This window comes from Myotis davidii, unplaced genomic scaffold, assembly GCF_000327345.1.
Source record: "Myotis davidii unplaced genomic scaffold, ASM32734v1 scaffold6, whole genome shotgun sequence".
In the NCBI taxonomy this organism is placed as follows: domain Eukaryota; kingdom Metazoa; phylum Chordata; class Mammalia; order Chiroptera; family Vespertilionidae; genus Myotis; species Myotis davidii.
Genome location: NW_006383011.1, coordinates 5458050 through 5469722, shown reverse-complemented (window position 1 = coordinate 5469722; position 11673 = coordinate 5458050). Strand labels below are relative to the sequence as shown.

General features: G+C 43.8%; 1 protein-coding gene and 1 pseudogene across 1 annotated transcript; one reads left to right on the top strand and one right to left on the bottom strand.

Annotated features, from left to right (window-relative positions):
• Positions 1-2048: 2048 nt before the first annotated feature.
• On the bottom strand, positions 2049-3739 carry LOC102764906 (annotated as a pseudogene).
• LOC102765192 (chromosome unknown open reading frame, human C2orf74) lies at positions 3705-7502 on the top strand. The gene is made up of 5 exons (XM_015557852.1): positions 3705-3752; positions 5605-5796; positions 5942-6054; positions 6181-6340; positions 7140-7502. The coding sequence occupies exons 1-5, from the start codon at positions 3705-3707 to the stop codon at positions 7311-7313; spliced, it is 687 nt and encodes a 228-aa protein (XP_015413338.1). The 3' UTR covers positions 7314-7502.
• Positions 7503-11673: the final 4171 nt, after the last annotated feature.

Sequence of the window (11673 nt, the reverse complement as noted above, 5' to 3'; positions counted from 1 at the left end):
ATAAGTGAAATCAGGCCTTTTGTGGCTGCCTTACTTCACCTGGCATAACGCCTTCAAGGTTCATCTATGTGCAACATGTGCCAGAATTTTGTTCTTTTTAAGGCTGAGTAGCATTCTTTGGTATGTATACCACATTTTGTTTATCCATTCACCTATTGATGGACACTTGGATTGTTTCCACCTTTTGGCTATTGTGAATAATGTTGCTATGAACATGAGTGTACAAATATCTGCTCGGGCCCATGCTTTCATGTCTTTTGAGTATATACCCAGAAGTGGAATTGCTGGATGATATGTAATTCTTTGTTTAATTTTCTGTGGAACTGCCATACTATTTCCCACAGTGATTGCGCCATTGTACATTCTCACCAGCAATGCACAAGGGTCCAATTTCTCCACATTCTTATCAACACTTGTCATTTTCTATTTTTTTTCTTTTCTTTTTAATGCTAGCCTTCTTAATGGGTGTAAGGTGGTATCTTACTGTGTTTTCTTAAAAACATATTTTATTGATTTTTTTACAGAGAGGACGGGAGAGGAATAGTTAGAAACATCTATCAGCTGCCTCCTTCACACTCCCTGCTAGGGATGTGCCTGCAACCCAGGTATATGCCCTTGACCAGAATCGAACCTGGGACCCTTCAGTCCGCAGGCCAATGCTCTATCCACTGAGCCAAACCAGATACGGCTCTTACTGTGGTTTAGATTTACTCCTTAGTTATTAGTGATGTTGAGCATCTTTTTATATGGTTTTTGGCCATTTGTATATTTTCTTTGGAGAACTCTCTATTCAAGTTCTTTGCCCGTTTTGAATTGGGTTGGTTGTTTTTGTTGTTGAATTCTTTATATAGTCATAAAACACATAAACACAAACTTATAAGGGCTCTTTATATATTCTGGATATTAATCTGTGACCATTTATGTGATTTGCAAATATTTTCCCAACATTGAGTATGATGTTAGCTGTGAGGTTTCTATATGTAGCCTTTATTATGTTGGGGGTAGTTTCCTTCTATTCCTAGTGTGTTGAATGTTTTTCCTTTTTATCATGAAGGAATGTTAAATTTTGTCAAATGCCTTTTCTGAATCGACATGATAATGTATTTTCCCCCTTATTCTGTTAACGTGGTGTATTGCATGTTGAACCATCCTTGCATTCCAGGAATAAATCCTACTTGGTTATGGTCATATAATCCTTTTAATATGCTGCTAAGTTCAGTTTGCTAGTACTTTGTTGAGGACTTTTGCCTCAGTATTCAGAAGGAATATTGGGCTTTAGTTTTCTTTTCATGTATTGTCCTTGGCTTTGTTGTCAGGGTAATATTGGCCTTATAGAATGAGTTAGAGAATGTTCCATTTTCTGCAATTTTTTGGAAATCTTTGAGAAAGATTGGTGTTAGTTTTTTAAATGTCTGATAGAATTCCCCAGTGAGACCATCTGGTCCAGGACTTTCCTTTGTTGGGACTTTTTGACTATTGATTAAGTCTCCTTAATACAGTTCTCACTCACATTTTCTATTTCTTCATTATTCAGTCTTCGTTGGTTTTGTGTTTCTAGGAATATTTTAATTCAGGTAGGTTAACCAATTTGTTAGCATACAATTGTTCATGGTACTGTCAGAATATTTTTTATTTCTTTAATATTGGTAGTAATGTCCCATCACAAATAATTTTTTAGTACAAACCTCTTTTTAAAAAAATATATTTTATTGATTTTTTACAGAGAGGAAGGGAAAGGGAAAGGGATAGAGAGCTAGAAACATCAATGAGAGAGAGAGACATCCATCAGCTGCCTCCTGCAAATTCCCCACTGGGGATGTGCCCTCAACCAAGGTACATGCCCGTGACCAGAATCGAACCTGGGACCCTTGAGTCCACAGGCCAGCACTCTATCCACTGAGCCAAACCAGTTAGGGCAGTACAAACCTTCTTTGTGCATGGCATATAGTGTTAGGCCCTGGAGACCCATCTATATGTAAAACCCCATGGCATCACAGTTACAGTCCAGTATTTATTTATTTATTTATTTTTATTTTTTCCAGGAGAGGGAGAGGTGAGTCAGCCTTTATTGGTGAGCAGGCAGGTGGGGTTGGGGGCTCCCATGTAAGTCAGGATGCTGTGAAGGAAGAAGCCTCAGGCCCATTGGGGAGGGGGCTTCTTCAGTCACCATGAGCACAGATGCGAATGGGGCTGTTACAGCAACTCCCACCCCATGATGGTCATCCAGACCCCCCTCCCCAGCGTGGGGAGGGCAGGAGCAGTGAGGGGGATACTCTGAGGGGTGGCCATGAAGTCAGGCTGGACTAGGTCACACAGACCTGCGGAGATGTGACAGGACTTGCTTCAGGCAGGCAGGACGCCAGGCATTGGGACCTGTGACCTCCTGAAAAGGGCAGTGAAGCAGCAGAAAGCAGCCTCAGGAGGTGAGCTGTGGAAGGAGTCTCAGGGAAAAGCCAGTCTGTCATCCACAGCCCCCAGCATGATGGACTAGAGGCTAAATTAAATGCCCAGGGGACACCAAGGGTATGGTTTGGGGCTGCAAGGAAGGAACATGGAGGGAATAGGCAGGGGACAGCAGGGGCTCCCCACAGAACCTCAAGCTCCCCTGGAGTGCTTAAAAATAAGTGGCTCCCCACAGAACCTCGCAGCTCCCCTGGAGTGCTCTTAAAAATAAAAAAGCAAAACCCCTAAGGAATGGAATTCTACATAGAGAAAACCCTAGCTTAGTTTCTTTTAAAAATAAGAGAAAACATGTGATTTGAATCAACAGCGTGGTCTACTTTGCAGGGTAGGTTTCCTTTAAGAGGAGAGGACTTGGAATGGTGTGAACACCAGGAACACCTGGAACACAGCTCCTCCGGACAGCAGCTCAGGCCTGTGCAGACTCCTCACTGCTTGCTCACTCAGTTGGCGTTCCTCTGGCGACGTTCTTGTCTTTGTCATTCATGTGCTCACTGCTCTTCAGTGGAGCAGAGCCCGTGTCCTCATCATCCAGGACCTCGTCCGGCTTCCGCCGCTTCTCATAGATGAAGATGATGGTGACAAGCACGAGCACCTCAGCCACGATACCCAGGAAGGGCCAGAGGGCAGCGAGGCGGTTGCGCACACGCAGCGTGATGACGGCCTGGTCAGTGCCCATTGCATTGGTGCCATTGCAGGCATACTTGCCAGGGTCTGCCTCCAGGTCTAGGTTCTGGATGTGCAACTCCGTCTTGGTCTCCGAGGACATCACAACCTTGTTCTGGGACGCGTTGTTGAAAATCTGGACCTCATTGTCGTTTATCTTGTACCACAACCAGTCGGTAACTGGGGGGAAAGACTCAGACTTGCAGGCCAGCACAACTGTCTCTCCTTCAGTGGCATGCTCTGACTTCTTCACAGCCTTAATCCTGGGGGGCCCCTCCACAGTCAGGTCGGCGCTTCTGCCTGTAGGTTCCGAGAGGAAGGTGCAGAAGTACTGTCCTGCGCTCTCGTGTGTGTCTACCTCATACTGCGTTGTCAGACCGGGCTCCGAGTCCTCCTGCAGCACCTTGTCCCCTTTCGTCCAGCGGTGTCCCAGGATGGCAGTGTCACTGGAATCCAAGGTGCAGGTGAGGCGTGTTTTGGAGTCAACAATAAGTTTGGAAATCGTGATATTGCTCCCCGCCCCGGAGCCGCTCTCGACGCTCAGGACGAGCCCCAGAACCACGAGCAGTGCCGCCGCCATGTCGCCGTCGTCGTCCCCGTCGCCAACCGCCGCCCGCTACAGTCCAGTATTTAAAATACAATTTAGAGACCAAATTCAAATAACCCTCCACGTATTATAGTATATTAACTATACATATAAATTTAAGGTAGAATTCTCAAGCCACATTCAGTCAAAGAAAGCCCTTAGATACAGTCTTATCCAGCCCTTACTTGCTGCTACTGCTGTGTCCTTGCAAAAGTCTCTGGTCTTAGAGTATGTGTGGTGAACAATGTTGGAGACAGACCATCCAGCAGCAGTGCCCTCTAGTCCAGTGATGGCGAACCTATGACACACGTGTCAGAGGTGACATGCAATCTCATTTTTTTGGTTGATTTTTCTTTGTTAAATGGCATTTAAATATATAAAATAAATATCAAAAATATAAGTCTTTGTTTTACTATGGTCGCAAATATCAAAAAATTTATATAGGTGACACGGCGCCAGAGTTAAGTTAGGGTTTTTCAAAATGCTGACACGTTGAGCTCAAAAGGTTTGCCATCACTGCCCTAGTCAGTCCAGCACTGCTCTGCACCACACACACTCAAATTTAAGTAAGGGGATGGGCCCTTTCCCCCTTTTTTATTTAAGTATAACCTCCACACAGTAGAGGGCATGAAGTGTACTAATCTTAAGTACACAAATTTAATGGATTTTTACATATGTTTAACTCAGTGTAGCCACCAGTAACTAGATATAAAATCTCCCAGAAAAACCTGTGTGTCCATGAGGCATGAGAAGACTTGAACTCAAGCCTCAGTTGGACAGCAGTGTATCTGAGCCTTCATCTGGGAGCCTTGGCTGGAGAACGCTTCATCCAGGAACCTGCTGACTGCTGAGTGGCTCAGAGGTTCACATTCTGCAGAATCAGCCTTGCCTGAGCTCTTCAGCAAACTACACTTGTGCCCACACACACACACACACACACACTTACTAAATATTTATGGAATTTCAGGTCCTGACTTGGTGGAGTATACAAAAGTAAAGAAGCCACAGTCCTTGCCTTTCTGGGAGGTAGCCAGTGTCGCTGCAGCCCAGAGACCCCTCAGCTCACCTTTGACTTCTATGGATGTGATTGGCAGCAGCTACCATACTCTTTTGTACCTTCCTTTTCTCAGAAAATCCTAGCTCTGCCCTCCCTTGTCCTGGGCACCGCTCACTCACCTGAAGTTAGGGTGGGTCAGGGGTCATCGTTGCTCTGGTCAGCTCAGCCAGGGCCTCTAGAGCTGCCAGTGCTCTGGAAGTAGGCCCATTGCTGTGGGATGAGGAGGATATGGGCTATGCGGTCTGGAGAGAATGCTATTAGGAGGTGAGTTGATTATCGGCCTCAGGGCTACAAAGCAGGAATTTATGAGGAGGAAGCAGACTGATTGTTTATGGTCTGAAAAAAGCAGTGAGTTTAGCAGGCTCAGGTGAAAGGAAGGAAGGATGGCGTTTTGAGAAGAGGAAGGAAATCCTTGTCCAAAGAGTGGCCAAGATGGTGTCAGGTGACCTCCACCCCCACCACCTCAGGGGAGAGGACAGACAGACAGCAGCCCAGAGGAGAGCTCTGTGGATTTCCTGATTCCAGGTGATGGGTGGGGTTGGGCTGGGCTCCAGTCCCGCTAACCCAATGGTTCCATGAGTCTGTGATGTCACTGAAGAGAGAAGAGAGGGTAGCTGGGCTCAGCTGCAGATGCTCCAGTGCCTCTCTCCTTAGATTCGGATAGTTTTGGGGATGAGGGGCGGTGAGCTGAGGGAGCACACAGCAGAGCATCTTTTACAAAGCTGGCCAGAGGAACAATGAAAACAGCCTTTAATTCTTCTGTTTCTAGAAAACTTAAAGAACAAGAGATCGACATTCAAACTGAACTGAAAAGGAATATTTGGACAAACCGTGATTGCGAGAGTGGATAGGTCTTCTAGCTGAGCCTATGAGCTCTGACACCATAGCAATCATCTTCGTCATCCTCCTCCTCATTTGCTTTACATCCATCCTCTTTTTATTGATGCTGTTTTTATATAAATGGTATAAACTCATGCTGATAAATTGGGATCAGATTTCAAGTCTGATCTTATTTCAAATTGAAATAAGATCAAATAATTTAAAATAGATGAAATAAGAATGCTGTAGCTACTTTTCCCATTCAGGGTTTGAGAAATGCAAATTGCCTCTGTAAACATGAAGTTCCATGCTAGTCTTAAAACCAAGACCATTTTTCCTTTTTCTGAACTGTTTGCTTGTTCACTTTCAGTTTCCAAAGCAGGAAAACTGAAGAGACAGAAAACGGTCCTTGTGAAGATTGTTTAACTGATAATGTGCAGACAAGCAAACCAGGAGACCAAGAAAAGTAAGTCTGTGTCATAGAATGTCCATAGAATGTCGTAGAAAGCCATTTTTGCGTGTGATACTGGTGGCTAATGTGCATGAATTTTAAAATCCCTGCTGATTGATTTTTATTTTTATTTTTTTTTAGTAATCTACAGCAAATCATGAGGCCTGGCATCCTTGTCCACAGACTGAGTAAAGAAATGGTGGCTGCATACTTGAAAAACAACGAGGACATAGAGGGCGGAGTGGAGGGCAAAATACAAGAGGAGCCAGATCCTGAGGGTCCTAAGGAGAACAGTCCAAAGGTGATGGGCTCGCACCTCGCAAGGGCAGTTTAGAATCTGTCCGACGGTAAGGGGGTAGCTCACGTGGCCAGGCACAATAAGGGATGCTCTTGCCTGTGATGCTCTTTAGGTTTGTACCTGGAAGGAGTGCCATGTCCATGGTCATTTAAACCATTCTTCTTAGCTTCATTGGTTCCCGTTATTAACGACTTACATACGCCAAGCCTGACATAAGCTCCTCCTTCATGGCTACATTTGTGTTTTTCTTAATAATTCCCCTCATTTTGCTGCTTTTCTCAGAATCCTTGAAGCTTAGAGCTGGAGGAGGTCTTGGAGATCATCTAGGGATCCAACAAATGAGAAAGTGACACAAGTTGTTCAAGGTCATTCCTCCACTGTGGCTTAGCTCGGGACCAGACCTGTGTCCCTTCTGAGTTCGGGCTCCTTCGACGCCAGCACACAGACATTGCCAGGGCTCCTTCGCTCCGTGCTTGGAGCTCCCTAGTAAGAACAACTCACAGGCCCTCCCAACAGAAGACCCAGGCCCAGGCAGAGACAGAACGATGATCCAGGCAGCTCCCGGGTTTGACTGCGGCATAGAGAGAACAACACACGTTACCAAATGCTATTTGGATGTGTCAGTGTTTGCTTTTAAAACCCCAGAAATACGAACACGATGGGTTATCACAGCTTTCCTATATCATTTCGTGATAGTTTTCTGTTCCTTACTAACAATGTACATATAACCTGTATTTTCAAAAGCAGGGCTCGTTGTGTTCATAAAATGATCACTTACACAGTTCGTCCCATTCTCTTGCAGGACGCTGATTTGCAAGGAGCACACATACCTGTCACTGGAACCCCTTCAGTTACTGACATCAGCAAAAGACCTTTAAAAGAAGTGACATTTTCTAGGGAGGTGATTGTTGTGGATCTCGGGGAGGAACACCCTGCACCGCAAAGCCATATTCAAGAACATAAAGAGAGAAAATGAAGGTCAGAAAAGGCTGAGCGTGAAAGCAACGTAACCTGAGACTAGCAGTGCAATGACTGGGGGTATGAAATCATGTTGAAACGGCAAAATAATGGAGAATTAAGCAAATACAAATAACATTTTATCTTTGTGCAGAAAGAAGTGGGCTACATGCAAAATTCTGTAAGTAAAATACCCATTACTTGAATATAATGTGTTTTTTAAAACACAACACAAATCCGAGTTCAAGAAATTGATTATATTAAGTGTCCTTGCAACTCAAGTCTACTCAAACACTGCCTAACCTATGAATAAAGTTACTTTGTGCAGTTATCTTAGGTGAATGGTATTCAAAGGAACGTTGGAAACAGCACATGTCCTTGATGACCACAGACATTCATGACCAAAACTGTTCCTACCATCATCAAGGAAACCTCCAATAACTAGGTCTAGAGTCCCTTACCATACAATCCCTATTGCACTCAGTTCTGAAACCGTTCTTGTACTGACAACTGCTTTTCAATATTGATTTATTTTTAGTTAGTCGCCTCCGGCAAGTACCCTAACCAGGGCCAGGGATCGAGCCTGCAACTGAGATACATGCTCTTGACCTAAATCGAACATGGACCCTTCAGTCCGCAGGCCTATGCTCCATCCACTGAGCCAAACCGGTTTCGGCTTGATTTTTTTTTTTAAATTACCATTATTAACAATATTCTGTTATGTTAGGGAAGTCCTGAGATCACACTATTCCTGATTTCAGTAGTTTAACATTTGCTGTCTATATGAGGACTATGACAGTACAGACCGGTGCAACATCACCCAAACCACTGCAGTAAACACCTATGAAATGTGTCAGGGACCGTGGGAGAGATAATAAGCAGAAAACACAGCATTTGATTCAAGAGCCGCCCAAGCACATTGTCATGAATATGGCCTATGCTCAATAAATGTTTGTGGAGTGATTGAAAGAGTAAGTGCTAACATAATTTAGAATGTGTAACTAATGCGAAACGGGGAGTACTGGCACTCACTGTGGCCTGGGACTATCTCATTGTGAGGAGGAGAAGGGTTTAACCAAACGGAAGGATTGGATGATACAAGCAGAGGAAAGTGTGCATCTCAGACAGGGAAAGGCACAAGCCAAGGCAAAGAGGTGAGCATATGTGTTGAGTTTGGTGGACACCAGTTAGCTGGAGCTGCAGGTTGGTGTTGAGGAGAGCTGAGAGGTAACTGAGTCAGAGCAAGGTTACTCTTAGCATCCCAGGCTAGGAGTATAGGTGGAGAACAGATGGAAGCAGTGTGGACTGCAAGGTGTGTGGGTCTATAAAAATATTCATTCAGAGCCCATGAGTTCTCTACAAGCACTTAAAAATTTTGGTCTTTCACTTGATAATATTTTTAAAAGTTTAAATTGTGGTAAATATACATAAAACTTACCATATGAATTAACCATTTTAAAAAAATATTGTTGAAAGTATTACATAGGTCCTTCTTTTCCCATTAACCTCTTCCAGCCCGCTCCTATCCCCTACTCCACCCCCCAGGCCCTCACCACCCCAATGTCGGTGTCTATAGGTTATGGTTATATGTATACAAGTACATTGGTTGATCTCTTTCCACCCATCCTCACCTGCCTTCCCTCTGAGGTTCAACAATCTGTTTATGCTCCTATGTCTCTGGATCTGTTTTTGTTCATCAGTTTATTTGGTTCATTAGGTTCCACATATGAGTGAAATCAGGTGATACTTATCTTTCTCTGACTAATTTCGCTTAGCATAATACTCTCCAGATCCATCCATACTGTTGCAAATGGTAAGAGTTCTTTCTTTTTTATTGCTGCATAGTATTCCATTATGTAAATGTACCACAGCATCTTGACCATTTTTAAAGTGTACAATTCAATAATGTTAAGTACTTTCACATTGTACATTACCACATCTACCCACACAACACTTTTCATCTTGTAAGACTATAACTCTATATCCATTAACACTAACTCCTCACCCCCAACCCCACCCCAGCCCTTGGTAACTACCAATCTATTTTCTGTCTCTATGAATTTGACTGATCTAAGTAACTCACATAAGTGGGATCATAGTATTGTCCTTATGTCACTTAGAATAATATTCTCAAGGTTTATACATGTGCCAACAATTTCCTTTCTTTTTAAGCCTGAATAATATTCCATTTGTATGTATACACCACAATTTGTTTATCCACTCACCTGCTGATGGGCACTTGGATTGCTTCTTACCTTTTTTTCTATTGTGAATAATGCTGCTATGAATATTTAAAATTTTAATCTAAGAAAGCTCAGACTTATCTAGATGTCCATTTATAGTTGTGTATTCCCCTATGATGTCTTGGATTCATTGCCCATATCTGTGTCTATATTTATGGAACCAAGTGCCTTGGTCATAAGTTGAGGAGAAAAGAGTAAAGGAGTAATTAATGTATACATGATGCATCTATGTTAAAATGAAGACCGAATTTCCTGGTGATTGACTATATTAACCAAGGTTTCATAGCAGTTCTAAGAGAAGAGTAGAAAATTGGCCATCAGGGCCAATAATACTGCAGGCACACGCAATTCCAGAAGGCCGTCAGTGCCATGGCAACAGGATCAGCAGAACAGTCAACAGAACAGCATCTGGCACTAAATGGTTAGTAAAGTGAATTTTATTGGTTTTATGCTTTTGTTTGTATTTGATTTGTAAGTTTGTTTTGGTTTTAGAGTCAGGGCTCTGAGGATAAGTTAATGTTCAGTTTTATGTTTACACATATTTTTAAGTGACATTATATATATATATATATACAAACAGTTTAAGGCGATAATGGTGGGGGGAATCCCTGAGAACTTCCTTGCAGGATGAGGATATTGGCAAGTAGCAAGCAGAGACAAGTGGAGATGCTATCGTGACAATTCAGATTTGAGGGACGAGGGTCTGTGACAGGGAGGTGATCTGGAATATTGAGAACATGAAGAGTAAGGAATGCCAATTTCTGGTGAGGTACGGGAGGGACGAAGGGAGGACACAGAGATGACCGCTGAGTTTGGATTCATGAGACTGTCAGAAATAGGAAAGTCCTAATTTGAGGAAAAAGGTTGTCTGGGTTTTAGTTCCATTGAATTTGATGTGTTTGCCAGAAATTCAAATAAAGACACAGTGAGCAGTAAAGCTATAGGCTCTCCCTCTCCTAAGCTATGGATCCAGTGAAAAACTGAGTAAGTCTTTCTCAATGTTCATTGTTGTTTCTCTTGCAGAAGTGGGGTGAAGCTTGCCACTTTTCCTTTTCAATTAGCTCTTAACCTAGGGGTTTTCTTCAAATGACTACCCTAGGCAGGACACATCACCCAAAAGCCAAAAAAGAAAAACACGGATAAATTACTTTTTTTTTTATTGCTTAAAGTATTACAAAGGGTATTACATATGTGTCTTTGTTTTGTTTTGTTTTTCCCGCCCTTGACTATCCCCTGGCCTCCCCCACCCCTCAGCGTCCCATGTCCATTGGTTATACATATATGCATGCATACAAGTCCTTCGGTTGATCTCTTATACCCCTCCCTCCTGCCCCCCAACTTTCCCCGGCCTTCCTGCTGCATTTTGACAATCTATTCAAGGCAGCTCTGCGCCTTTCTTTGGTTTTGGTACATTTCCTAGAAGTGGAATCACTGGGTCAAATAGGAGTTCCATTTTTAGTCTTTTGAGGAAACTCCATACTGTCTTCCATGGTGGCTGCACCAAATTACACTCTTTAAAAAAAAAATTGGGGCCCAGCCAGTATGGCTCAGTGGTTGAGCATCGACCCAGGAACCAAGAGGTCACAGGTTGGGTTCCTGGTCAGGGCACACGCCTCCTGGGGTTGCAGGCTTGATCCCCAGAAAGTGGGGAGGTTCAGGAGGCAGCCAATGGATGCTCCCCTCATCAATGTTTCAAGGGGAGGAGATACACAGGACATGAATACCAAGAGGCAGGGACTATTGAGGCTCATCTTAGAGCTGCCAACCACACAGTACTGCCTGGGAACAGCAAAAATAAATGCTCTCTGGGGGGACTTGTTTTCACTAGGGGCCAAGAGCAGTTGTAAGTCACTGCCCATTGCAGACGCCCTCTGACTTCAGAGCTATGAAAATGCACAATACGATAGACATAAAACTCAACATAGTAATGGACTGGCAGAGGGGGTGGGACTGAGAAGTGGAGACACCAGGGAGTTTTGTGGAGGAAAAACATTAGTGCAGAGTCTGGGTGAAAGGGGTGAGGGTGGAAAGAGCCCGCCAGGCAGAGTCCTGAAAGTCATAGCGCAGATGGGGTGGCTGCTGTGCTGGGTGCAGGCGCGGGAGCAACTCAAGATGAGGGGCTGGAGAGGCAGGCAG